Genomic DNA, 24,459 nt, shown 5'->3' on the forward strand with positions numbered 1-24,459 from the left:
GTGGGTATCTTGGTGTTCCCATGTTGGTAGTGAAGCATTCATATACATTTTGCCATGGTATGAAATGTCTACCCTTGCGCGGAGCCGGCCACTAGAGGTCCAAGGGGTACATCACGAGCGTCTGCGGCTCTGTAAGATCCTTTGATCTCGTCGAGTCTTCATTGGTCCCATAGAGGCGGACCCTGGAAGAGAAGTGCAAAATCAACTACCGCTACGGTAGCTAGTTACGGCACAACTTGCCACCTCTCGTCTTTCTTTTTTCAAAGCCCTAGAGGCTAGAGGCGTTTGCTTCATGGAGCTGAGGTACCAAACACGGCCCAGAGCGTCTCTCGTCGGTCCCGCCCTGGCGCAGAGAGCCGTAGGGAGACAGCGGCTGCATGCGGCGCCTTGCCTGCCCAGCGTCCAAAGGGCATCGGCGGGCTCCGGGGGCTCCACCCGACACCAATAAGACCATTCTACCCCACGGCTGCCGGACCCTATCAAGCGATCGGGTCAGTTCGGCCAGGCCATTGGGCCGCTCCTTGGTGGCCCTTCCCACCTGGCATCCCCGACCCGCGGGGCCACCCTTACACGGTACGTACATCCCAGCAGCTAAGCAGAAGCTTGCAGAGGGCAAACATTGCGTGCCGATTCAAGACGCGACTACGCTATCTATCTGTGCTGCTTGCTGGTGTATCTCCGGCCCGGCTCTTGTCTGTGGTGGGTGACGTCCAACGAAGCTAATCTGAGAGTGAGAACCTCAACCATTTCCTTCTCTTGGATCTTGATATAAAACCTATCGCCGCCCCTCTGACCTCTTCTCTTGTGACCTTGCTCTTGTCCTCTGTCTCACCATCATCAACTAACAACCATCTCCTTATCGGTGCTTTGCCTTGAAGTCTATCCGTATCTTGAGCTTGAACCCCTTGGCAACTCGCTCTCATCCTCGCTCCTCATCTCACCACAACATCCCATCTCATCTTGTCTATACGATACCATCAATCTCATCCGTGATACCCCAAACCCCTACGTTTTGTTCACTTTACTCATTCTCCAACCTCACAAACCCACACACACAACTTCACAATGGCCGCCTACCTCGCCTCCGCCCGCTACGGCAAGGACAACGTCCGCGTCTACAAGGTCGAGAAGAACGGCAACACCCAGACCGTCACCGAGATGACCGTCTGCTGCCTCCTCGAGGGCGAGATCGAGACCTCGTACACAGTCGCCGACAACAGCGTCGTCGTCGCCACCGACTCCATCAAGAACACCACCTACATCAAGGCCAAGGAGAACCCCGTCAACCCCCCGGAGCTCTTCGCCTCCATCCTCGGCGCCCACTTCCTCGAGACCTACGCCCACATCCACACCGCCAACATCAAGATCGTCCAGCACCGCTGGACCCGCATGACCATCGACGGCAAGCCTCACCCGCACTCCTTCTTCCGCGACGGCGAGGAGACCCGCAATGTCGAGGCCCGCATCTCCCGCAAGGACGGCATCGCCCTCACCAGCGCCATCCAGAAGCTCACCGTCCTAAAGTCCACCGGCTCCGCCTTCCACGGCTTCGTCCGCGACGAGTACACCACCCTCCCCGAGACCTGGGACCGCATCCTCTCCACCGACGTCGACGCCGCCTGGACCTGGAAGTTCCCCGACCTGGCCGCCGTCCGCGCCGCCGTCCCCAAGTTCGACCCCGCGTGGCGCGCCGCCCGCGACATCACCATGAAGACGTTCGCCGAGGACGAGAGCGCCAGCGTGCAAAACACAATGTACAAGATGTGCGAGCAGATCCTCAACGCCGTGCCCGAGACCCTCTCCGCCTCCTACTCGTTGCCCAACAAGCACTACTTTGAGATTGACCTCAGCTGGCACAAGGGGCTCAAGAACACGGGCAAGGACGCCGAGGTCTACGCGCCGCAGTCTGGTCCCAACGGTCTTATCAAGTGCGAGGTCGCGCGCAAGCCCGAGACTGCCAAGTTGTAGACGCAGGCTTGAGGTAGTGAGTGAGTGAGATAGGGGTGTAGACTGAGGATGATCGAAGAGGCTTTCCTATCAGAATCCATCGAGATTCGCCACTTGCATTTACCGGCGTCCATGACCTGGTCAAGCCTGGCCGGGTGTTTTTTATAGTAATAATGAGCAATGACTAAGAATATGATAAACAATCTAAAATGTTCGTCTCCTTGCGGATTTGCTGTGATTCGACTAAGAATGCTTACCCGACTTTATGAACGTCCAGAAACTGGAGCAAGCCGAGTTTCTATGAAGCTAGTTGTGATGCTACAAATCGAGGTTTCTAGGAAAGGCAGAATGCTTCTTACTTATTTTCTCTTCTTTGCGATCTGTGTGGTAAATAATGAATGCACTCATACTACCATGATATTCCTAAGCTTAAAATGTAACAGACGTCATGACGAGCGGCCATCCTTTGATACTTTACACTGGACAATAGTATTGAACAAAGGATGTTTCTACCACGTTTTATATGTGGTATATTGCGAGAGATAGTTCGTCGATTCGAGGCAATTCCAAGGTACTCAACAGAAGAGACGATCATTCATTTGAAGTGTAAACGTACCGTAGGAGCATCGGCAAGTGGCGATACTCGTGGCTTCTCGACAGGCAACAAAATTCAAAGATAAAATATATTCATACAAACAATACGAGGAATAGTAGGAAGCTGAAAGATCAAGTCCTCACATAGTTGACATTATCACCCGTGACGGAGCATGCCCAGTTTACATATTTAACGTCAGATTATCTCGAGTCACACTTGATCACCCCTCCTCCTGTTGATTCCTGCCCTGCTCTTTCTCTCGCCTATACTGAGGACTCACAAAATACCAATGCTCAGGTAGTAGTAACATGTTCGGTATCTCTTTCAACGGGTGCGATGTCTCTCGAGAGCCTCGAGAGTCTCCGGTGGATTGCCCAACGGTGTGTATGTCAGGCAACCAAGGATTCCCATCCCATGACCGAATCACATCAACGACAACCAAGACCCAACACTCGATAGAAAACGCCGCCACATTGTAGAGAGCCATTGGACTTCATAGTTTTTTGAGAATGCCCGTATTCGTACAGAATATACACGCCGACTCAAGACGGCTATACTACAACGTCTCGCTCATCTTCCACCCTCCCTACCGCTTTTCAACCTCCCTCCACAGTTAGGTAATGAAGAGAGAGAGAGACATCAGCAGCGCCCCCCTGTTCATATCCTCTGCGAATCCGCCTCCCGAATCGCCTTAACCTGCTCCTCCCACCCCGTCTTCCCAACAGCAACATCCCCAAACCGGATAACATTCTGCTTATACGGATGCGCCTCCCCCTCGAAAGCCTTCAACCGCGCAAGCCTCTTCTCCCTGAGCCTATTCTTGGGCAACATCCCGCTCACCGCCTTCCGCAGCACCTCGGCACCGCCGTGCTTCTCCATCAACACGTCCATCGTCACCTGCCGCAGGGATCCCGGGCGCGTGTTGTGCCGGTAGTACGTCTTTTGCCACTTCTTGCGTCCCGTCACGTGCAGCGCCGCGCAGTCCGTCACGACGACGTAGTCGCCGCAGTCCGTCGACGGGTCCCAGGTCGGTTTGTGCTTGCCCATCAGGATCACGGCGATGCGGCTCGCCAGGCGGCCCAGCGAGGGCGGGGTGACGCCCGGTTGGGTTGAGAGGACCTCGTGCGGCGCCGAGGCGGAGATTTGGTGCCATACGCGGGAGTAGGAGAGGCGCGTCTGGAAGAGTTGTATTGTGGTTAGTTAAAAGGGTTTTCCGATTCAAATTGCTTCTTGGGAGGGAAAGAGGTATGATTCGATTATGGGAGGCTGGAAAGGGGAAAAGCTCACCAGGCCAATGGTTTGCGACATCTTGAAATGTGTTTTCTGGGCCGGCCGCCTCAGCCGACGTTCAGTATCGTTGTGGTTTTTTTTTTGGTTTTTTTCGCGGACCGAATTGGTCAATCGGACGGTTCTGGCAGCGGTTAAGCCAGCGACGATGTCGTCGTCGGATCTCGGAAAAGGGAATGTCGTCGTCGTCACGCGTTTTTGGGCGTCGTTGGCGATCTCCTCGACAAGTAGGCTGACCTGAGCTTCTCCCAAAATTTTGGAGCCGGGAGCGTCCTCACGTGATGATAATGATAAGCCGTCCCAGCTCTCGGTGAGGTGCATCCGACCTCCAGATGGCGCCAGCTGGTTATCCCAGTAAGCCCCAGCTGCAGAGATCGAGCGCCGACTTTGGGCCGATGCTCTTCAACATCAAATGGCCCGAGCGTTCTCATGGCGGGGCAGAAGATGGCAGAAAGCAATGAGGCGATGCGATCCAATTGCGCCGTGCTTGCTCGCTGTCCGCTGGCCGCGAGTGGGAGGGAGGAGGGGCAGTGGACGATTTCAAAGCAAAAGCCCAGATATTCACTTCCCGACGACGACTCACTCCACGATGGGCCACAAGTATTAAACCCGCCTATGCCGAATCATCCCATTGAATCGACTGCACGCAACACTACAATTTACAACTAGCAATGACCTCGAATTTCGGGATTTTGTGAAAGAGGGAGTCTTCAGAGTCGAACCCGCAACAAAGCAACATACCCTGAAGCCTTTTTTTCCCGAGAACGACAACTCCTCCTCTTTTTTTATTTCAGGAAACGGGAAACTATACTACGCAACTTCTTCATCTCAACTACACAAACACACGGAAAAGGGGTCCAAACAAGGACAGAGCATGCTCTATTGCCTCCCCGACTTCATCCACAACTACCGCTCTCTGCTACGAAGCCCGCCGCAGCCAAGCAGACGACCCTTCACCATGACCGTCTCATATCCTTTTCAGGTCAGTTCAACACAGTTTATCTCTTTTTCTCTATGCCGTTCTCCGTCTCCCGTCTCCCGTCTCCCGCCTGGCCCTCTTTCCCGCTCGTCCGCTTTCGCGCAAGCAAGTCCAGTCAGGAAGTCAGTCCACTTCCCCCAAAAGTCTCCGTCACGGACACGGGACCTGACCGAGAGAGGACTCTTGTTCCTCCATGCTCGTTCGCTCGCTCGCTCGCTCCGTCGTCGGTACGGTACCGTCCCGTCATGACTGACGCAATCCGGCGTGGGGGAGGCCTGCGTATGAAGGAGCCTACCTCAGGAAGAGGGTCCATCTCTCATCAGCACACACAAACACACGGCCTCAGCACTTTGCCCAGCTACTACCATTGCCCTACAGTTCAAGTTGTACAAAATTCTACAAGACACACAGAATCGGGTGGTGGTGTTCACTGCTCCAACTGAATCAAATGTGCTAATGAAACGTTTGAAATTCCCAACACTAGACCGTTTTCGCCGTACCCATGACATGTGACAGCTGCGTCAAGGACGTTTCAGACTCGTTGTACAAGCTGGGGGGCATCACCAAGGTCGAGGCCAATCTCGAGGACCAATTGCTTTCCGTCGAGGGCACAGGTACGTCGTCTTCTGCCGCAAACTCTGAAAGCTTTTTTTTTTCCTTCTTCTCTTCTTTCTCTTTGCCCTTTTCCAAGTATCCCTCTTTCGGCTCATCACTGTTGATCCCTTTCGTCAATCAAGCTCCTAATCCGTCCACACCCCCTTCCCTGTCTTACACCCCATTCGGGTTTGTCCCACACGATGCTTTGAGGCTTCCCAAGCTTGCCGTTTTGACGGCGCCATCCTGTTGATCCTCTGAGGATGTCACCCATTGTATTCGCTGCCTTGCCGTCAACCTGTCACGGGGGATGATGGATAGGCTCAAAGATTGAATGCCTTACCGTTTGAAAAAGAAAAAATGTACCTGCCGCTAACTCTCTTGGCGACGTTTTGCAGCCGCACCATCAACAATTGTTGACGCCATCCAAGCCACGGGGAGAGACGCTATCCTGCGAGGCTCGGGAGGATCAAACAGTAGGTCAACTGAAGCCTCTTCTTTCCCTTCTTGGCTTTTCTTTCAAGTCAAACTTATTTGTCCGCATTTCCTGTAACCCCTTGGCGGACATTAAGTTGTTTCCTGATACCACCCAACTCGTCTTGTCACACCGGCAGTGCTGTCGGCAGATGGGGAGTTTTGGGTTGTTGTCGTCGTCGTTTAAACTCGCTCACATGGTTACACCGGACTTCATCTGACCGCTGACTCACCCACGTCCCTAGGTGCGGCTGTCAGCATCCTCGAGTCTTTTTACCATGCAAATGATGCGCCTTCAAAGTTGAATGAGCAGCGAGACCGAGAGGTCAGGGGCCTGGCTAGAATGGTGCAGGTCTCCCCGACTACAACTCTGATCGACATGACGCTACGCGGCGTTGCCCCCGGCTCATACCGAGCTACAATCCGTGAGTACGGTAACCTGGCGGGGGGTGCATCATCGACGGGCCCTGTCTGGTCGGAAGGCAGTGAAGACGCTACCGCCAAGGGGTTCTTGGGCGTCTTCAACGTCGGCAAGGATGGCAGAGGCAGCGCCTATCTCGACAAACCTTTTCAAATCTGGGAAGTCATTGGCCATGCCATGGTCGTCTCGAGACAAGATGAGTCTGCAGTGGCGTTGAAAAATGACCCAGACACGTTAGTCGGCGTGATTGCCAGGAGTGCCGGCGTGTGGGACAATGATAAGACGGTCTGTTCATGCACCGGCAAGACGCTGTGGGAAGAGAGAAAGGACGAGGTCGAGAAGGGTATGCTGTAGACTTTGCGGGAACCCATCAGATGATGTATAAGAATGATCATGAAATCAACGAGAGATTTTCAAAAAGTGTTTCTTGTTAGGAAGCTCGGTTGATGAGCCGGATAGGCTTTATGGTGATCACCAGAAGCCACGCGTGGAGTGGCAGCCACCATAAACAATATCGTACGATTTTTGCGATGAACGTAGATTTTGGGCTGCGTCTGCTACCTCAGGTCAAGCTTGGTGGCCACGGCTTCCAGAATACTGACAGGCAAGATGCCAGGGGGTGCCGTGCTTTGTGGTGTGAGGAGTCCGAAGAACCGCACCATAGTCGGATTTGACAATGAGGCTGAGCCTCTCCAATGCCTTGGCATACTGCCCGCCCCAAGGATGAGGTTCAAGGACTCTCGGCTAGGTAGACAGATTCGCGGACCTGGAGTTGCAACTTGGGTGACGGGGCACTTAGACTCTGGGGTCTCGGTAAGGTTGCGGGTTTCCATCCGTTGTCACAGGCCCGTATATGTTAACCTCTGTATGCCAAGCTTTCCAAGGCTTGTCTCGGTCAGAATTTTCCGCCGAGTTCTTGATCGTCTCCAGGCGATGGGACAGATGGGACAGCGGGGCCAGCAGAAGAGATGGAGCATCTGTTCCCAAGGAACGGAGAGGCCTGCGCCAGAGGAGACCAACAGACATGGCTTCAGCGTCGGGCTTGATGCAGATCATGTTAGAAGAAACACTGACGACGGTTCCGGGAGATCCCCCCCACCGATCGAAGACCGGAAGGAGGCGGAGCGCGGGTGACAGGTGGTAGATGAGACGAATACGTGTTGTAGTTGAACAGGGACCAGAGGCGCTACCTTATTTTGCTGGATCGCAGGGGCGCCGGGACCGCCTTGCCGTGATAAGGGCCCACTATCCGTAGTAAGGGCGTGTACGCAGATGGCATTACACAAGGAGGCTGATGCTGCAGTGCCAGTGAGAACTTGGAAGTGGCCGACATATACGTGCAAAGGGGTCGATGAGTGGAGAGGATGGCCGAGCTTGAAACTAGCTTAGGTAGGTGGTAGGCAAGCTTGACATCGGATGCGAGAAGTGGTGGTCTGTACGTACTCCGTACAGATCGAGTAAGGCTGCCCCAAAGATTTGGGGCAGTGGCGGCAGGGGAGTTGAAGCGTTCGTTGACGACATGTCTAGGCTGATATTGACAGAAGGTTAAGTCAGTATGGCTCCTTGAGTGCCACAATAAAGCCATTGCGCCAAAGTGTATCGACGAGTATGATGTACACGTGTTTGATGAGGAGGCTGATTCAAGAAACAAGAGTCGAGGGACAACTGAGTCGAGACTCTTGGGCAACGTTTGGTGGTGAACATGACAAGTGCCTGCCGGAGCTCTCTGGAGAGAGTTGCATTGCGGGCTTCGGACCGTGGAGGTTCGCATTGAACGACGAGGACAGCGTAGATCTTGCCGCGTCACGGGTGGATTCATCCGTTCAAAGGGATGCCCAGACTTGTGACACTTGGGGAGAGAGGGAAAGATAGGGGAGTGGAGGGTCGACAGCCGAGCAAGTAGCAACTCGGAGCGGAGCGTTGTGGGTGGGTGCCGCTGTCTACGATGGCGCGGTCCCGTCTGTGTGTTGAGTGCATCGTGTCGAGTCACCTGGGCTTGCCTTAGGGCCACGATAGGATGTGGTCGAGGCGGTTGCTGCGCTTCGAGGCAGTAGACAGGATACTGGGTAGACCAGCAGACGAGAGACGCAAGGGCTGCGGCTCGATGACTGAGGCGACTCCTCAAACTCGGCCGGATGCTGCGTGGTAAAACAAGGTGAAGTTCGTAGGCTTGACGTCTAGTTCATGCGGCGAAGTGGTTGGTGGTCTGGGCAGAGTCGCAAGTCGTTCCACACCCAAAATAATGTGGAGAGTGACATTGCCCTAGCTGCGCCAACGTTGCAGCGGAAGCTGCCTCTACCCAGATCAAGGTACCTTGGCAGGTGTGTGTTGATCCTTCGAGTACGAATACTTGTCTAGTACCCGTACGAAGTACACTACCATTTCCTCGTAAGGAAGTCAGGCACGTCACGATAGTGTAAGGTAAGGTAAGGTAAGGTAGGTAATGTACGGATAGCGAAGAGGAAGAGCGTGCCCCCTGCACATAAGGTAGACGGGACGTCAGTGGGGGCGCCAGCACGGGACTTCCAAAACAGCCTGAAGGACAAGCGAGTTTCGCAGACTCTTGAGACTTGGGACTGGCAGGGATAATTAGAGTTGGAGATGGTTTGGCTGGGTGTCACGGTGTCTATCCGTACCTTACGGGTAGTGTCTAATAACGATAGGGCGATGCGTTTCTGGGGGGGTTCCTTGGAAAGGGTCTTTTCGGCTTCGGTCCTTGGGTTGTAACTTGTCCTGAGAAGGGATCCTCTTGTCACTGGCAATGCAAGTCATTCTAGCGAGGCCGCATTTTGTTCTTTTTTCGTTCTTTTTGGAAGAAGCTGCGTGGGTCCTGGCTCGTGCTTGCTGTCTTCCGTTGCTTGTACGGAGGAAGTCGTATTTGTCCGGCGTGCCTGCTGTCTTACATCATCTCTAGTCTCAGTACGGGAGTCAGAAGGAGAGACAGAATCTGGACTCGATTGTACCTTACGTTACGTTATTCATTCCTTCCCCAGAACAGCCACAACAAGATCACGTTTCCCCTTGGCAAGATACGTACTTGGACAATGTGCCTCTTCTTGACGGGCGGGAGGAAGGAACGCCTGGCATGGATGTTGGGTTGACATGGCAGTGGCTTCCGACGGGACACTGGCGAGGCAGGTACGCTATTTTGTTAGTCAAACGTCAACGACGTGTGGCTGAGCTTATTGAGCCATAGAGTATCGGATGCCTAGACTCTAAGGTAGAGAGGCTGACGGCTAAAGCCAAGTCTCCTTGACGCATCCTGGTCCTTGCTGAGTGGCCCTGATCCCTCGACCTCACGATGCCCCGACTATTATCCTTCTCCCTCCCTGCTAATCCGACAAATCTTACTGTGTCAACTATTGCGAATTTAACATAGGCCAAGCATCGACTCTGGACAACTGCACAGACACCGCTGCCGACATCGACGCCAGTGCCCCCTCGCCAGTCAGCGACGGTCCTACAGATGCCTAGAACCACTTGCGGACCCGCTGCAGATAAGGTTGTCCAAATCCTAACCCAGACTGGATGAGATGAGCGATGCCCCGGACAAAACACCACAAAGGGGAATGGCGAAGAAGCTGGAGATGAACCTATTCCCTGCCTTGGCGGTCTCTTCTCCTTCGAACCCGACCCCGCCATCCGGGCAATCTACAGACAAGAGGCTTCGCACAACTCGTCACACCACGATGGCCTCATGATATGCCAGAATCAACCGAGTGGTACATCACCCCCCGTTTTGTGCAAATTCCAGTGCTGTGGGATGCGACTCCCCATGCAGGAACATCATCCAAAACTGGTACGAATACAGCATGGACTGCCGAACCTGCGCGCCTGCGCCGCAGTCTCGCAGATGTCTTGACTTGGGCTGAGGGGCCTCTAGATTCTGTACCATCAACCCTCGGTTTCCGTTGCCGATCCTCGTCGACCAAAGACAGCCCACCATCTCCAGAGTCCAAGGTATTGTGATACCACAACAACCGCCTAGAGCTCAGATATATGACCTACACGCCTCCTTCGTTGCGGCACCTTGATTCGATCTGGGCTGATCAATTTGTCGGACGCCAATCTGATCGAGCTGGGCCTTGGTGGTTGAATGATGAAGCATACCATTTAACGAACGGAGAAACTTTGGTTGGAAACGTCCGGACGGGTCGGCCTGTCCAACTGGCGACATGTCACCCGCACCGAGGCGGCCAACGTTGCCAATTCACCGGGACAACCCAATCAGAAAAATATCACCGGTGCTTTAACTTCTCCCATATGCACTCTGCAAAGAACGGCACTTTCGGAAGATGCTATTTTAGACAGCTCAACGTCATTCATTCCCCAGCTCCAGTGGACTGGTTCAGACCATTTCCAGTATGGCGGCCTGCAAGCACTTACACCTCATCCACTTCTCAACCTCTTCTCTGGGTTCGCAAAAGCAACTAAGAAGAAAAACCCCGGTGACTGAACGAGATCGGACGGCCCTGCAGTTGCAGTCACCTCTACAGCATCTCCATATTCAGCCACGAGGCGTGATACAGCTGCGAGCTGCGGGTTGCAGTCACGGTTCACTACGCAGTAGTACGAGGAGCACGGCTTACAGTTACCACTGTGAGTGTGTGATCAAGGCGACGTTAGTCACTCCTCTACGCGCCCTTGGCCCCTGGCAAGTTGGTGGCTCAAAGGTCCGGCCCACGACCCGTATTCCTGGGGGCCAATCAGGCACATCTCGCATTCGCTGGAACGCTTCGTGCATGGGAAGCGACAGGCCCTGATTCGCAGTGGTTGCACGATGCCTGCGACACCCAGCATTAGTGCATTGCCGTTAAGGGACCGCTGCGTCTTGCCCAGCTGGAATGCACACAACGGGACAGGACTTGAGGGCACTGAGAGAAAGAGTCAATCGTCGTCAGCGTCCCTCCCTCGAGGATCAGGAGAGCCAGACAGTCCAAAACAGCCACTCCCTTGTCAAGCCTACCGCAAGATACGCAGTATGCGATCTGACCCGCGACGCCATGACATGGACTCCGACTTCCTCCTGGCCCATCACTCACTGCCCAGGCGCTCTCTTACACCCCCCCCGGAACGGACGTCGGATAGGATGCCCAGACAAACCAGGGGTGGCTCCTCCAAAGGCGAGGCACAGAGGGCCCGAGGGGATCCCAACGTTCGATGTCCAGCATATTCACAACCCAGCATCTGGCGACGAGATATGCAAAGTGGTTCGATTTCGAGAGAAAACACTTGATTCTGTCACTCAATTTAGACAAGTTTGTTTCCTTCCGCCGAACGGAATACCTTGTCGAATACCCAAAGAAGGATCTGCGTGGCTGCTTAAAGTGTTCTGGGACGACGTCTTGGGGAAAGTCGACAGACGGGAGATGATCTCTCTGGCGCCGAGCTATTTCACAAGTCACAACTGTGTGCTCTGTACGAAGTGTGCCTCTGGAGGGCTGTACTGCACTCGCTTCGAACACAAGTATCCGTACACGTTTTGTCACCGAGGCAGATCCTGTAATGGCCAAGATCGGTTGCACAATTCGTCTCTCTCCCAAACCCAGGCTGGGCGTGCGAAAGGCGACCCAGAGACACCGGAATTCTGTTGCAACAAGATACACGCCCCCTTCATCCACCGAACTGCCCAAGCCACTTGTTCCGGGCCCTCTGCTCTCTACACCCCCCTTCCAGTGTCGACACTCGACAGCAAGAAGATCAACCCCCTTGGATCCCCCTGCGACTCACAACTGGACGAGCACCGGAGCACAGGCATCCTAAGCGTTTCCTGACTGAGAATCGAGTTGGAATATCAATCACTGATGAGCACCTTGCATGATATACACCCAGTCTCGCGGCCCACAACCCGACCAGTCAAGTCCCCCTTGGTCCCTCGCTGCAAGCACCGACTCGACTCTATTTTCTCTACCCTCCTTTCCGTAGGCGCTGGCTTTTCGTCCTCCATCCATTCATTCCCATTCCTTCCCTCAAGCCCGGCTGCAAGTCTGGTAATTCCATCACTTTTATTCTTGTCCACATCACACTTGCTTCCCACATCTGTTCCCAAAGTTGGACCTTGCGAAGCGAAGACAACCCGACCTCGAGACTGTCCTTTCTGACCCGCAACTCACACGCAAGCTTCCCACAGTCGAACGACCGTCCGAGGTTCCGACTCTAATTAACGCACGATTCTAATCCGAGAGAGGACCCGCGCCGAACGACGCAGACTTGGGCAGTCTTGGTATCTGGTCACCTCTGGTCACCTCTCCCTCGGCACACACGCACACGCACACAGTCACAGTCTTCGTCGTCACAAGCAGGACAGATAAGAAAAGAGCACGGATTCTTGGACTTGTTCTTGAAATAGTAGGACTGAACAGGAAGAGAGCCCAGACTTTGATAATACAGGACGGACTGGCTTCGGACCCCCCTTTTGGCGCCTAGTCCGACTTACATACTACATATTACTGCGGCCTTGTCCATCCACCCACCACCTCCACAGGAACCAGGACACACAGCCAAAAAGGGCCATCCCATCCACCCCCCGACAACTTAATCCGTCTTTCGACGCACAACATACACAAACCCGAAACACCGTCCTACTTTTGGCATCTGCTTCTGCTGGCCAGGAACGAGAAAAGAGCAACTTTATCAAGTTACAACGTCGAGTTTATCCTACAGTTGGATAAACCCTCTTTTTCGCTTCTGTCTCCTCCCCGCCATCGCATCGGCGGTTCTTGCAGAAGCTTTCGGCAAATCGCCAGACGGGGCCAGGTATCGATTCCTGGTGTACCCGCCACGCGCCAAGATCTCCAGCTCGTCGCCCAGTCCGAAGCGTACCCCATTTGCGGCTTCTGGCTCATTGGAAGCGGGGGTAACACTCCAACCGTCATTTCAGTGGCGCCGAGCACCGCACGGTCGACAGACCGCCAGCCATCTCCCTAAATAAGCCCTGGGGACCCTCTCTAGCCGCCCGCGGCGCACTTTGTTGTTGCTGTTCAGGTTTGGGTCGCTTTTTTTTTTGGCTTTCTTTCCTGCAGCAGTCGTCGTAGTCGTCGTCTTCAGCCGCCGTTGTCCACGTCCGCATCGCAGTTCCCCACGATACCCTTTTCTCCCTCGAATCTTGTCCGTCAACGATCCTTCGAACGCAGCAGCAATCGTCTGCTTGCGCAATTTCTCGACTCGCGATTTAGACTTGGTATTTTGATACTCCTGGCCTGGCGACAAAATGTCATTGAAACAGGTACGTGCTTTGCGTCGGACAGCGATCAGCAATCGCCCAACCTGCGAGACCCGACAGCCCAAAATGGGTAGATCTATAAACATGTCACTGACCACAACTGTCTCTTACTACAGGAAATAGAAACGTGGGTGTCGGCCCTTGGCCGATACGACAACAATGAATTCGACGAGGCCCTCAAGGACTTTGAGAGGATCTCCGACACATCAAAAATTCTCTTCAACATGGGTGTCATTCACGCCACTCTGGGAGAGCACGAGAAAGCTGTGCGTCGTCTCCGAACCTAACACCGAGGTCTTGGCACTAACGTGCAAAAAACAGGTCGAATGTTACCAACGAGCAATCAAGCTGGACCAGTACCTCGCTGTCGCCTATTTCCAGCAGGGCGTCTCAAATTTCCTGCTCGGCGATTTCGAAGAGGCATTGGCCAACTTCAATGACACTCTTCTCTACCTACGAGGAAACACCATGATCGACTACGCCCAATTGGGTCTGCTCTTCAAGCTTTACTCTTGCGAGGTGCTCTTCAACAGAGGTCTCTGCTACATCTACCTGCAACAGAAAGATGCTGGTATGCAGGATCTGTCGTACGCTGTCAAGGAGAAGGTGGTAGAGGACCACAACGTTATCGATGAGGCGATTCGTGAGGAGGCAGAGGTAAGGATGATACTAAGTCGAATATTGTACAGTGCTCACAATTTCTCAAGGGTTACACCGTTTTCTCGATCCCTGTCGGCGTTGTGTACCGACCGAACGAAGCAAAGGTTCGCAACCTGAAGACGAAGGACTACCTTGGAAAGGCTAGGCTAGTCGCCGCCTCCGATCGCGCGAACGCCTTCACAGGCTTTGCCGGGTCCGAGATCAAGAATGTAGGCAGATCGGGTCCCATTCCAATCAGCTCTTATGGGAATTCATTTGCTAATCACAGACTTTTTGGTCTACAGGCTGGCAAGAACGACGTCAAGGACGACAGACCATCTGATAATATTTCATTCGCTGCCACCAACCTAGTCAAGCCCGGGTTGGCCTCAAGAAGACAACAGTCCGAGCCGCCCAACGGCCGCGGTGTCTTCCCTCCCACACCTCCCCCTGACCAGGTTGAGGCCAACAATGGCGGCGCCATGTCCCGTGGACAATCTGTCCGCAATGGGCCCAAGCCGATGCTTGCGAAGTTGAACATCGAGAACTCCAGACCCAATGAACGGTACCAGAAGACGAGCAGCCCCAACGACCGCAGAGGACCTCCGCCCATGATGAGATCCGAGTCACGGTCGGCAACTCCCAGCAGAGGATACTCGAGACGCGACTTGCAAATGCGCGGCCGGCCTGCTGATGAGGAGGCCGAGGATGCTTACCCTGATGAACTCTACGACATGTACCAGAGCGGCGGTGGTGGCAACAGCACAAGAACCAGCCGGCAACCCTCCCGCCGTCAGCAGCCCCAACGGTACATGGATGAGGAAGACGATGGCTCCGACTATGGCTCCTTCGATGAGGGTGACTTCGAGATGGTTTCCAACAACAACAGACGCCCAGGCACGAACTCAATGTCCTCCCGCGGCGGCTCAAGGAGACCCGAAGTCCGCAAGATCCGTGTCAAGGTACACGCCGAGGATGTTCGATACATCATGGTCGGCGCCGCAGTCGAGTTCCCCGACTTCGCTGACCGCATCCGTGAGAAGTTTGGTCTTCGACGACGGTTCAAGATCAAGATCCGTGATGAGGATGTGCCGAATGGCGACATGATCACCATGGGTGACCAAGATGATTTGGACATGGCGATCATGAGCGTCAAGAGCCAAGCAAGGAAAACGAGGCAGGATATCGGCAAGATGGAGGTAAGCATCACCCCAACAACTAACCACTTTGCCATTGGGACACAAGACTAACTGAAATTGCAGATCTGGGTCCAAGAAATTATGTAGACGATTATACCCCAACCAAGCCTGTGACGACGTAATGACCAACAATTTGCTCGCCCTGAGCCCTGCAACCTTTCCTTCATCTAGTAAACACTTTTTATACTATTTTTTGCTGCATTTACGGATGGATTGGTTGTAGACAGGGCGTCTAAAACGGCGGAAAGTAAAAGAGGAGGATAGTTCGAGAGACAGAGCCAAGCAGAGCTGGCTCAATGGCACCCCCACGGCCGCGAACGACATGATCATAGCGTTGCATTGTTTAGAAACTGGAACAGTTAGGAGGCGATTGGCGTGGCGATAACACTTTTGTATCCCCCTACGGTTTACCATCTCTCCTTGTCCGATATAATTTCTACCTCATCTACACTGTCTTGTTACGAGATCTTGTCCATCATCTACGAGATCGTTGAGAGGCCCGCAACACCAACATTAATGCAACCATCATTGCTCACTACGCTCCCTTTCTGTATATGTGTGAACGACTTCGTGCGAAAGCAAGCTTCCGTGAAGCCATGGGATTCTAGGACGAAGGCGGCAATTCTCGTTATCTGCGTGATGGAGTCACGCCAAGTAGAGACAAATGAGCTCAAATTGATCACGGCATTTTTTTTTTGTTAGAATCTCCATCCAGTTATCACTCGCCAATGATGTCAGCCCTTTCGGGTTACAACATCCATGGCCAAGTCGAGTCGGGCAAGCTCACGTGCGAGTAGTATGCTTGATCGAGCAACCTGATTCACGAAGCTTTGAGCATGGACGACCATCAGCAAGCATGGTAATCTTTTCTTTTCTCGATTCAAAGCCTGGGATGGGCAGAAAATATTACTTCCAGACGAAACAGCCGCAGTACACACACACAGTCTATCCACACACACAACCTAGGTATATCGTACAAAACCACCTCACATCAGAGTCGTAGATTTGCTTGGTTTAAAGCTTCCCCGCGCGCGCAATGACCAACACCCCCAGACTCTCCTCCCCCACAATCGAAGCGCTTTCTTGTCCTCCTACACTGGCAGAGAAAGTCAAAGGTTTTTCTTTGCTGCCTACAGTCAGGTCCAGCATGGAGAGAAATGGAGAAATCTCTCCGATGCTGGTATTTGCCTAGTTTGCTTGCCCTAAGGGGGAATTCCCATCCCTCGATTCTTCGACTACCTACTATTATGCTCCTCACTGCTCAAGGCAGAGCTCGAACCTCGCCATGGTCTCAGCCCGGCCCAGGAGCGCAAGCTGCAGCTTAGCAGGCTTCGCGCCGCGGTTATGATCGCCCGTGAGCACGAGACGCAGCAGCGCGTAGGTAGCCTTATTCACAGCCTTTGCTGGCTTCTCGGGGTCGACGGAATCGGCGTTGCGGCTCGCGAAGTCGTTGATGGCGGACTGGAGGCGTTCGGAGTGCCAGTCGAGCTCGTGGACTTCGCGGAGGGAGGCGTGGAGGTCTTGGAGGAGGGCGTGCGGGGAGGCGGTGGTGTCGGGGAGGGAGAGGTTCTCGAGGGAGTGGGCGTAGGATTGCGGGGAGGGGCGGAGGAAGAGGGAGGGGTGTTCGTGGATGAGGTCGAGGGGGTCTATGGGGGAGTCGAGGGCTAGGGTGCGGTAGATTTGGAGGAGGTGGGATGGGGATGTTGAGGGGGAGGCGAGGAGGGGGGTTAGGGCTGTGAAGTCTTTGGTTAGGAAGAAGTGTTTTTGGTTTGTTGGGGAGGTGAGGACTGTGTTTGTGGTAGATGGAGAAGGAGGAGGTGGATGCGCCTCGGTCTCGGTGGAAGGGGGAGGTGAAGGCTGGAGGAGAGATGAGATGTGTGCGAGGAGCTTGGTTGTTGGCGGGAGGAGGGCCTGTTGGAGGAGCTCTTCGTCGGGGTTCTCTTCGCGGAGGCGGTAGGTTAGGTGTTTGCGTTGGAAGACGGCGAGTTTGTCTGGGTTGGTCTTGATGTTGCCTTTTGTGAATCTCAGGGAGAACTATTCGCAAGGCGTAAGTGAGTGTTCATCGAGTGATTCTTTTGTCGACAGAAGAGTCGCAAAGCCGAGCGAACGTGATACAAAGAGGGGGCTTGATATGGAATGAGGAACTCTTACCTTCTCAGCCAGATCGCTCGTGGTGTAGAACACCTCGCCCCCCTTTGCGAGGTCCTTCTCGTTCATGCTCCAGCCCAGCAGCGCGAGCCAGTTGTTAAGGGCAGAGGGGAGAATACCCTTGTCGCGGTACGAGGAGATGTCAATGTCGTGGTTGCGCTTGCTGAGTTTCTCGCCGTTCTGGGCGCATAAGAGGCCGGCGTGGGCGAACGTCGGGGGTTCCCATTTGAAGGCGTCGTAGAGGGCGATGTGCTTTGGCGTGGATATGAGCCATTCCTATTATCTGGTGTGAGCTACACTTATGTTTCTTTGAGGATTACCTGAGAGCGAATGGGCAGGGTTTTCAGGGGTAAGAAAAGGGGATAAGGAAGGGAGGAGAAACGCACAGCACCGCGGATGACATGGGTGATCTCCATGAGGTGATCGTCGACGACATTGGCAAAGTGGTACGTCGGGTACCCGTCGCTCTTGATGAGGATGAAGTCGTCTTCGTCCTCATTCTTCTGGTAGTTGCCGTACACCTTGTCCACGAAGGAAGGGCGGCCCTCGCTGCGGAAGCGCACGACGTGCGTCTCGCCGTTGGCGGCGCGCCGATCGGCCTGGGACGCCGGCAGGCTCCGGCAGGTGCCCGGGTAATGCGCCGAGCCGCCCTCGTCGAGGGACTGCTGCTTGTGACGCTCGAGGTCGTGCGCCGTGCAGAAACAGCGGTAGGCTTTGCCCGCATCCAGGAGGTCGGCGATGTACTTTTTGTAGTAGTCCAGGCGTTTTGACTGAGACTTGTTGTTAGACTGGTGTGTTCACAAAGAGGAGGGAGAAGAGCCAAGCTACTTGTTCGTAAGGTCCGTATGGTCCCCCGATGTCTGGGCCTTCGTCCCAGTTTAGCTCCGCCCATTTCAGGTCTGCTAGGAGACGCTGGACGGCATCATCGACGATGCGAGTCTATAGATGTCAGTGGGTGGATCTCTATCTCTTTCGGCAGTAGTCTTTACGTACCCGGTCCGTATCTTCAACTCGGATAATGAACTGACCGCCAGTGGCACGGGCAATGAGCCAGTTGAAAAGCGCGGTCCTCAACGATCCCAGATGGAGATATCCCGTGGGCGAGGGGGCGAACCGCGTTCTGGCCGGTTTATCGGGCAGCCCGTGGAGCTTCTTGTCGGCCAGGGGCGGGAGCTTCTTCCTCAGCGCCTGGAAGCCGCTGCTGTTGCCGCTGCTCTTTGCGGACGAGCACCATCTCGGGTGCGAGCCCGCGCGGCACACATCGAATGGGCGCTGGAAGAGGGACCGGCCCTGGGATCTCAGGGCTATCATTGACATGATGGAGACATTTGTTCAATCTTCATTTGTTTGGCGTTTGATGGATGAACTGATCCGGGGGGTGAAATTTGTCGATGAGCTTCAGCCACGTGTGGCGCGGGTGGGAGATATGCATCAAGCGAGATACTGACTTATACGACAGCAGTGGCTTGTGCGCATGTTCCAAAGACTTCTCATCACAACAATGGTATTAATATACTTAATCCATTCCAACCCTTCTTGTAGAACAAGCAAACAAAGCAATCGGTCATAAAATTGCTATTAGAAGGCACTGAAATGCGATGCTTCGCCGCAATGAGATTTCCTACCAGATATGTGGTGTAACATGAACGGAGCAGGTAGTATTCATCTCAAGAATCTCGAACGGTTGCTAGGTTTCACATACTCTTCAGATGACACCATCAACATGATCTGAGCAGTTTGTCCGAGTGCCCGTCCGAGGACTACAGCGGTTAGTAGTAAGCTGCAAAGGCAGAGTTTGACAAGGCTCTTGTTCACGGCGGGTGAGCTCATCAGTCCCTACGGAGTCTGCTTTTCGGTAGGTAGCCTCGGGTTGATGCCAACCCCTGTGACTTGCTTGTGAAAGCCTAGCAAGCGGTGTTGGTCAAATTCGGGCTGGGAGTGAGACTCCAATTCGTCATACAATGCAACGGTATACTAGCCTGTTCTTCTAAGTAACTGGCGAACTCCGTCTCAGTTGGTGAGAGTTCCTATTGCAAGTATCTTCAGTCTCGGCAAGTGTCGGGGTATCTACGAGTAGACAACCTTAAGCCAGCAATAAACGACGGGATCCTAGTGGAGGAAAGCGGTAGTTCTCAAGGAATCTAGATATGTACCAAGGTAGTTGGACACCGCCTTGTACAACCTGGAAAGGAGTGGATGTTGCTGATGAACAGGTGCAGGCGGATAGGCGGCTGAGGGGACTGGGGCCCGGGCTGCTTACCTACTTTAGTGTACAAGGTACCCGCCCGCCGACAAACATCTGCCGCGCGCTCTCAGCAGGTTGGCCGTAGCGCTGTGAGCCTGCCCGCAGAGCAGCCGCACGCCCAGCAAGGCACAGCGGGCGGGCGATACCCCGCCAAACAAAGGCCTGCTACCGGCAGGTACACCGTACTCCAGACAAAATATTTTCAAATCTACTCCACATCCCACCCTTTTCACAACTCCAAATCACTCCTCTGAAGGCCGAATCTCGAGCAAGAATTTGCCCGAGTGCCCTTCGAAGAAGCTTCAATCATGGACAGTGGTGGACCGAGCATGGCGGGGGAGGAAGATATTGATCTCTACGGTAAGACTCTGTCTATGGAGTCCAGGGGGTACTTTTTCGCAGTGGATCACATCTGACGCATTTTCCAGAGCTCCTCGGTATTGATAAGGATGCTTCGCAGGATCAGATCAAGAAGGCATACCGGAAGGTTCGTGGCCCCCTCCCTTGCTCGCAACGACAACTACAACGACACACCAGTTTCAGCACCATATACTGACACGCCCGTCCTTCACAGGCTGCCCTTCTTCACCACCCCGACAAAGTCCCTGAGGAACGTAGAGAGGAGTCGGAAGCCAAGTTCAAGGCTGTCAGCCAGGCCTACGAAATCCTCAAAGATGAAGATAAGCGCCACCTCTACGATACCCACGGCATGGCCGCATTCGACCCCTCGCGAGGCGGTCCCGGCGGTCCCGGCGGTGTTGAGGTCGACTTGAACGACATCCTATCACAAATGTTTGGCATGGGTATGGGCGGCCCCGGTGGTCCTGGCGCTGGTCCCAGAAGACCCCGTCGCGGTCCCGACGAGGACCAGCCTTACAAGGTCACACTCGAGGAGTTGTACAAGGGCAAGACTGTCAAGTTCTCCGCAAACAAGCAAGTTGTCTGCGGCACCTGCAAGGGATCCGGCGCCAAGGCAAATGTCAAGCCCGCGCAGTGCGAGAAGTGCAGAGGCGCCGGTATGGCAGAGGCTTTCCGCCAGGTCGGCCCGGGCATGGTCCGCAAAGAGACCGTTATTTGCGATCGCTGCGAGGGATCCGGAAACTTCTGTAAGGAGAAGGACCGCTGCAAGAAGTGCAAGGGCAAGCGTACCACGTCAGAGACCAAGGTGCTCGAGATCTACATCCCCAGAGGCTCCCAAAACGGAGAGAGAATCGTGTTGGAGGGCGAGGCGGACCAATTCCCTGATCAGACCCCGGGAGACATTGTTTTCCACTTGGCCGAGGAGCCCCACGACGAGTTCACTCGCATCGGCAACGATTTGTCTGCCGAGCTGACTGTCTCTCTTGCTGAGGCTCTCGGTGGCTTTTCCCGGGTTGTGATGACGCACCTCGACGGCCGCGGTATTCACATGGAGAGAGAACGCGGCGAAATTCTCCGTCCTGGTGACATCCTCAAGGTCGCCGGCGAGGGTATGCCTCAGAAGCGCGGCGAGGAGAAGGGTGACTTGTACCTGATTGTCAATGTTGAGTTCCCCGAGGACGGCTGGTTGAAGGATGATAAGGAGTACGATGCTCTGAACAAGCTCCTTCCTCCCCCTCCTCCTCCTATTACGGCAGAGGAGGTTGATGAGGTTGAGTACGAAGAGGTGGATAGCCTGGACTCGGTAAGTCTTGACAAGTCCTTCCATCATGATATGCCTAGCGCTAATGCAAATGTCTACAGATGGGCGCCAACTCGGGAGACCCGCGTTTCGGTGGCGAATGGGAAGACGAAGATGAGGACGATGGCCAACCTCAGTGCCAGCCTCAGTAAGAGGCGCTCAGGTGAATAGAGATTTTAGAGGACAGAGTCTTGGGCTTGACGCCCTGTAGCTCATGACAGACATGACGACCCGGACGGTGTAGGGGGTGAGCATAGACGGGGGAACTGGAGAGGAGTTTTGCTTGGTAGTTTGGGCATCATCCCCCTCATGAATGAAAGGCAGCCCGCGATACACGGGTGCCACGTCGCTTCTCAACCTTTTGGCGCAGCGATAGCATTCAGTGGTGACTCATGGAAAGCACAACCCGGTTCTAGTGCCGTTTTGTTTGTGCTTTGTCGGCTCGGCTTGGGGTGTATGGTCAACTTCCTGTCCTCCCCTGTCATCCAATAACAACCACGTCCCATATAGTATAGTGGTTAGTATACTCCGCTTTCATGTTCTCAATGATATCCGGAGAGTCCCGAGTTCGAACCTCGGTGTGGGAAATTTCTTTTGCTAGTTTTGGCAATGGTTTTGTCTCTTTGACAATGGAGCTTTTAGTGAAGTGGGAAATTTATGCAGGACATGCCGCTTCAATGACTCCACTGTGTGTAGCGGGTCCGTGCTCACTGCGATTTCTTTTTGGCCCGTAGGCCGACTGCATTGGCTACAGACCGAAAAGAGTTCCTCTCAACTAGCGCGACCTTTTGGGCCAGTAGCAGGTCTCCGCTCCTGCACTTTTTTTTTCCTTCCCCCGCCAGGCGGCCCACACGTGACCGACAAAATCTTAGGGCTTCGGGAAGAGCCCACGTCCAGTGCGATTCGAAATGGTGGTCGCCCAAATTTCACGATCGCCTTGAAGCCCGAATTTGACGACGTACACCCGCCCCGACTAACCCAATAGCCAGGAACAGCCGTCAAGGTGAGAATCAATTGCTACGGCACCCTCGATCGACATACTGTCGATATTCCGATTTAAATACTGACTTTTGGTTTCATAAAGATGGTCGCCGCAAAGAAGCACGTTCCTATCGTGAAGAAGCGTATGTTTTTTCCTTCCCCAAGGACACAGCACCCCTCTACGACCCCGCGTACCCGACAACCCCGACGATGAATCTACCGAACGAGAACCGTGGATTGGGAACGAGAGGATTGACGGGTGTGATTTTGAACAGGCACGAAGCTCTTCAACCGCCACCAGAGCGACCGCTTTATGCGCGTTGATCGATCATGGCGCAAGCCCAAGGGTATCGACAACCGCGTCCGCCGTCGCTTCAGGGGTAACACTCAAATGCCCTCGGTACGTCGAAACACCTCCCTGCTGGATTTGGATTTGGATTTGGAAATGGACATGAACAAGAGGAGGAACAATTATTGGCGAAAGATGGTTCAAGGGCCCCAGGAATACAGTCGCTAACCTGGCATTCTCACTCTTCAGATCGGCTTCGGCTCCAACAAGAAGACCAAGTACATGATGCCCTCCGGCCACAAGGCCTTCCTCGTCAGCAACGTCAACGACGTCAACCTCCTGCTGATGCACAACCGCACCTACGCTGCCGAGTGCGTACCATCCCACACCCGCCTACCAGCTCCGATCGAAAACCGAGCAAAGGGCATTTTGCCATGGAAACAGAGCCAGCTAACACCGAATACAGGATCGCCCACAACGTCTCGTCGAGAAAGCGCATCGACATCATCGGCCGCGCCAAGCAGCTCGGCGTCAAGGTCACGAACCCCAAGGCCAAGGTCACCACCGAGGTCTAAGCGAAGAAGATGTAAAAAGTTTTCTTCTCAAGTGGGTTGCGTGTGGAGGAAAATCAGCTGTTCGGGGCGAGGGGGTTCGGTTTTCATCGCCTGGTTACTTGCGTTGTGCTCTCATATCCAGGGAACGGGAATGCATCGGAAACGGTTTCTGCGATGATTCAGGGCTGGCGGCTTGGCATGGCTCGTACCGTTGTGCTAGGAAATACAAAAAAACAACCGCAGCAAAAATTCAACGACTTGACGTTCACTCAGGCGTGTGTTCTCTTACTACTACCGTCGATTGACAAGAATAAGGCGTTGGGTGGGATGGAAAACAGGATCCTTCATATGCTCGGTAATTCGAGAATATCACCAACCCCTTTGGCCCCTGCATTATTTTGAAATATCCTGCACGAGTGACATTCCATGTGGTCATCTTGCTGTCCTTGGGCATTCGTCACCAGCGAGTATCAAGGGTCACCTTGGTTGTTTGAGCACACTTTAACTTGGCCTTGCTCTGAATCCCCGGTCCATATGTCGTCTCATGTCATTGTCTAGTGACGGACTAGACCACTTGCCACACCGCTATTGCTACTGCCGCGGGGCATTTCCACAGTAAGGCTCACGACGTGATAGTCGAGACGGGTGCTACTATCTTCGGTTAAGCATACCTATAGACCTTGTCATCGAGCTAGGCTTTCGTGGAAATCACCAGCATGAACAGGTCCATTGCGATTCGACGAACACCAAGGGAGCACTCTGGCGGCTTTCCCCTGGGTGAATCACAAAAATGAACAGTTCAAAGCAGGTTATGGAGACGTAATGTATTATCTAGGTATGCGTGCATTGCATCATTCCACCCATCCGCATCACGCTCAACCTCAATACGACAGCAGCGTAAGAAAACCCAATATGGACAGAAGGACAGGAAACGCTCGCTTTCCCATCACCGAACCCGTAAAACGCAAATGAAGACTCCTGGTATCCATGATCTCGTGACAATAAAAGGGGAACAAGAGAAACAGCGTCGTGCGTAGGTATGGATGGCTGTGATCGTAATCTCGTTCTGAAGAAAATAATTCAGGTCGTAATGAATCAAGATGCGGAAGAGGTCTCATAGCGAGCGACGAGAATGCTTCGCCAGTTGCCGTCCCAGACTTCATCGCACCAACACCTTTACGCCATGAGAGTGACGCCGACTCTATCTGAAGCAGTTGAAGCGGCC

At 53.9% G+C, this 24,459-nt stretch overlaps 10 protein-coding genes and 1 non-coding gene across 11 annotated transcripts; 7 read left to right on the forward strand and 4 right to left on the reverse strand.

The window, feature by feature from the left end:
* Positions 1-644: 644 nt before the first annotated feature.
* BDP81DRAFT_431889 (uricase) lies at positions 645-2,175 on the forward strand. Its single transcript, XM_060590717.1, has one exon. It carries the CDS (start codon positions 1,066-1,068, stop codon positions 1,966-1,968), a length of 903 nt encoding a protein of 300 aa, XP_060443342.1. The 5' UTR covers positions 645-1,065; the 3' UTR covers positions 1,969-2,175.
* A 1,024-nt stretch (positions 2,176-3,199) lies between these two features.
* On the reverse strand, positions 3,200-3,850 carry BDP81DRAFT_451251 (50S ribosomal protein L13; the record flags this gene model as incomplete). Its single annotated transcript, XM_060592605.1, has 2 exons — positions 3,200-3,718; positions 3,830-3,850. 2 exons carry the CDS (start codon positions 3,848-3,850, stop codon positions 3,200-3,202), a joined length of 540 nt encoding a protein of 179 aa, XP_060443343.1.
* Positions 3,851-4,787: 937 nt separating this feature from the next.
* Positions 4,788-6,651, forward strand: BDP81DRAFT_324013 (heavy-metal-associated domain-containing protein; the record flags this gene model as incomplete). The annotated part of the gene is made up of 4 exons (XM_060584844.1): positions 4,788-4,811; positions 5,293-5,422; positions 5,801-5,878; positions 6,122-6,651. The coding sequence occupies 4 exons, from the start codon at positions 4,788-4,790 to the stop codon at positions 6,649-6,651; spliced, it is 762 nt and encodes a 253-aa protein (XP_060443344.1).
* Positions 6,652-6,893: 242 nt separating this feature from the next.
* BDP81DRAFT_52349 (uncharacterized protein) lies at positions 6,894-8,297 on the reverse strand. Its single transcript, XM_060595942.1, has 2 exons — positions 7,488-8,297; positions 6,894-7,338 (listed from the first exon to the last, which is right to left on the reverse strand). The coding sequence occupies exons 1-2, from the start codon at positions 8,114-8,116 to the stop codon at positions 7,137-7,139; spliced, it is 831 nt and encodes a 276-aa protein (XP_060443345.1). The 5' UTR covers positions 8,117-8,297; the 3' UTR covers positions 6,894-7,136.
* Positions 8,298-9,256: 959 nt separating this feature from the next.
* BDP81DRAFT_431896 (uncharacterized protein) lies at positions 9,257-10,416 on the reverse strand. The gene has a single exon (XM_060590718.1). The coding sequence runs from the start codon at positions 9,937-9,939 to the stop codon at positions 9,460-9,462; it is 480 nt and encodes a 159-aa protein (XP_060443346.1). The 5' UTR covers positions 9,940-10,416; the 3' UTR covers positions 9,257-9,459.
* An 849-nt stretch (positions 10,417-11,265) lies between these two features.
* BDP81DRAFT_52362 (uncharacterized protein) lies at positions 11,266-12,503 on the forward strand. Its single transcript, XM_060595943.1, has one exon. The coding sequence runs from the start codon at positions 11,301-11,303 to the stop codon at positions 12,069-12,071; it is 771 nt and encodes a 256-aa protein (XP_060443347.1). The 5' UTR covers positions 11,266-11,300; the 3' UTR covers positions 12,072-12,503.
* Positions 12,504-13,340: 837 nt separating this feature from the next.
* On the forward strand, positions 13,341-15,494 carry BDP81DRAFT_52364 (tetratricopeptide). Its single transcript, XM_060595944.1, has 6 exons — positions 13,341-13,522; positions 13,636-13,785; positions 13,841-14,176; positions 14,227-14,388; positions 14,464-15,357; positions 15,421-15,494. Exons 1-6 carry the CDS (start codon positions 13,508-13,510, stop codon positions 15,442-15,444), a joined length of 1,581 nt encoding a protein of 526 aa, XP_060443348.1. The 5' UTR covers positions 13,341-13,507; the 3' UTR covers positions 15,445-15,494.
* Positions 15,495-16,196: 702 nt separating this feature from the next.
* Positions 16,197-18,840, reverse strand: BDP81DRAFT_377956 (tRNA synthetase class I). The gene is made up of 5 exons (XM_060586787.1): positions 18,499-18,840; positions 18,334-18,444; positions 17,892-18,275; positions 17,509-17,781; positions 16,197-17,391 (listed from the first exon to the last, which is right to left on the reverse strand). Exons 1-5 carry the CDS (start codon positions 18,820-18,822, stop codon positions 16,612-16,614), a joined length of 1,872 nt encoding a protein of 623 aa, XP_060443349.1. The 5' UTR covers positions 18,823-18,840; the 3' UTR covers positions 16,197-16,611.
* A 1,239-nt stretch (positions 18,841-20,079) lies between these two features.
* On the forward strand, positions 20,080-21,562 carry BDP81DRAFT_324271 (DnaJ domain-containing protein; the record flags this gene model as incomplete). Its single annotated transcript, XM_060584869.1, has 4 exons — positions 20,080-20,110; positions 20,179-20,237; positions 20,325-21,413; positions 21,473-21,562. The coding sequence occupies 4 exons, from the start codon at positions 20,080-20,082 to the stop codon at positions 21,560-21,562; spliced, it is 1,269 nt and encodes a 422-aa protein (XP_060443350.1).
* Positions 21,563-21,910: 348 nt separating this feature from the next.
* On the forward strand, positions 21,911-21,997 carry BDP81DRAFT_t214. The gene has a single exon. It is a non-coding gene; the product is annotated as a tRNA-Glu (tRNA).
* Positions 21,998-22,293: 296 nt separating this feature from the next.
* On the forward strand, positions 22,294-23,668 carry BDP81DRAFT_431907 (ribosomal protein L32). Its single transcript, XM_060590719.1, has 5 exons — positions 22,294-22,413; positions 22,495-22,534; positions 22,667-22,791; positions 22,930-23,051; positions 23,147-23,668. The coding sequence occupies exons 2-5, from the start codon at positions 22,495-22,497 to the stop codon at positions 23,253-23,255; spliced, it is 396 nt and encodes a 131-aa protein (XP_060443351.1). The 5' UTR covers positions 22,294-22,413; the 3' UTR covers positions 23,256-23,668.
* The last annotated feature ends 791 nt before the right edge of the window (positions 23,669-24,459 follow it).

This window comes from Colletotrichum phormii (genome assembly GCF_030913505.1).
Source record: "Colletotrichum phormii strain CBS 102054 chromosome Unknown BDP81scaffold_14, whole genome shotgun sequence".
NCBI lineage: Eukaryota > Fungi > Ascomycota > Sordariomycetes > Glomerellales > Glomerellaceae > Colletotrichum > Colletotrichum phormii.

Coding starts and splice junctions, on each gene's coding strand:
- BDP81DRAFT_52364 (XM_060595944.1), top strand. Junction 13,786..13,840: donor TGGGAGAGCACGAGAAAGCT/GTGCGTCGTCTC, acceptor TGCAAAAAACAG/GTCGAATGTTACCAACGAGC. Junction 14,177..14,226: donor CGATTCGTGAGGAGGCAGAG/GTAAGGATGATA, acceptor CAATTTCTCAAG/GGTTACACCGTTTTCTCGAT.
- BDP81DRAFT_431889 (XM_060590717.1), top strand. CDS start 1,066: ATGGCCGCCTACCTCGCCTCCGCCCGCTACGGCAAGGACAACGTCCGC.
- BDP81DRAFT_52362 (XM_060595943.1), top strand. CDS start 11,301: ATGACATGGACTCCGACTTCCTCCTGGCCCATCACTCACTGCCCAGGC.
- BDP81DRAFT_377956 (XM_060586787.1), bottom strand. CDS start 18,822: ATGTCAATGATAGCCCTGAGATCCCAGGGCCGGTCCCTCTTCCAGCGC. Junction 18,276..18,333: donor CATACGGACCTTACGAACAA/GTAGCTTGGCTC, acceptor AACAAGTCTCAG/TCAAAACGCCTGGACTACTA. Junction 17,782..17,891: donor CCCATGTCATCCGCGGTGCT/GTGCGTTTCTCC, acceptor ACCAGATAATAG/GAATGGCTCATATCCACGCC.
- BDP81DRAFT_52349 (XM_060595942.1), bottom strand. CDS start 8,116: ATGAATCCACCCGTGACGCGGCAAGATCTACGCTGTCCTCGTCGTTCA. Junction 7,339..7,487: donor CTGCGATCCAGCAAAATAAG/GTAGCGCCTCTG, acceptor ATCTGCATCAAG/CCCGACGCTGAAGCCATGTC.
- BDP81DRAFT_431907 (XM_060590719.1), top strand. CDS start 22,495: ATGGTCGCCGCAAAGAAGCACGTTCCTATCGTGAAGAAGC. Junction 22,792..22,929: donor GTAACACTCAAATGCCCTCG/GTACGTCGAAAC, acceptor CTCACTCTTCAG/ATCGGCTTCGGCTCCAACAA. Junction 23,052..23,146: donor AACCGCACCTACGCTGCCGA/GTGCGTACCATC, acceptor CACCGAATACAG/GATCGCCCACAACGTCTCGT.
- BDP81DRAFT_431896 (XM_060590718.1), bottom strand. CDS start 9,939: ATGGCGGGGTCGGGTTCGAAGGAGAAGAGACCGCCAAGGCAGGGAATA.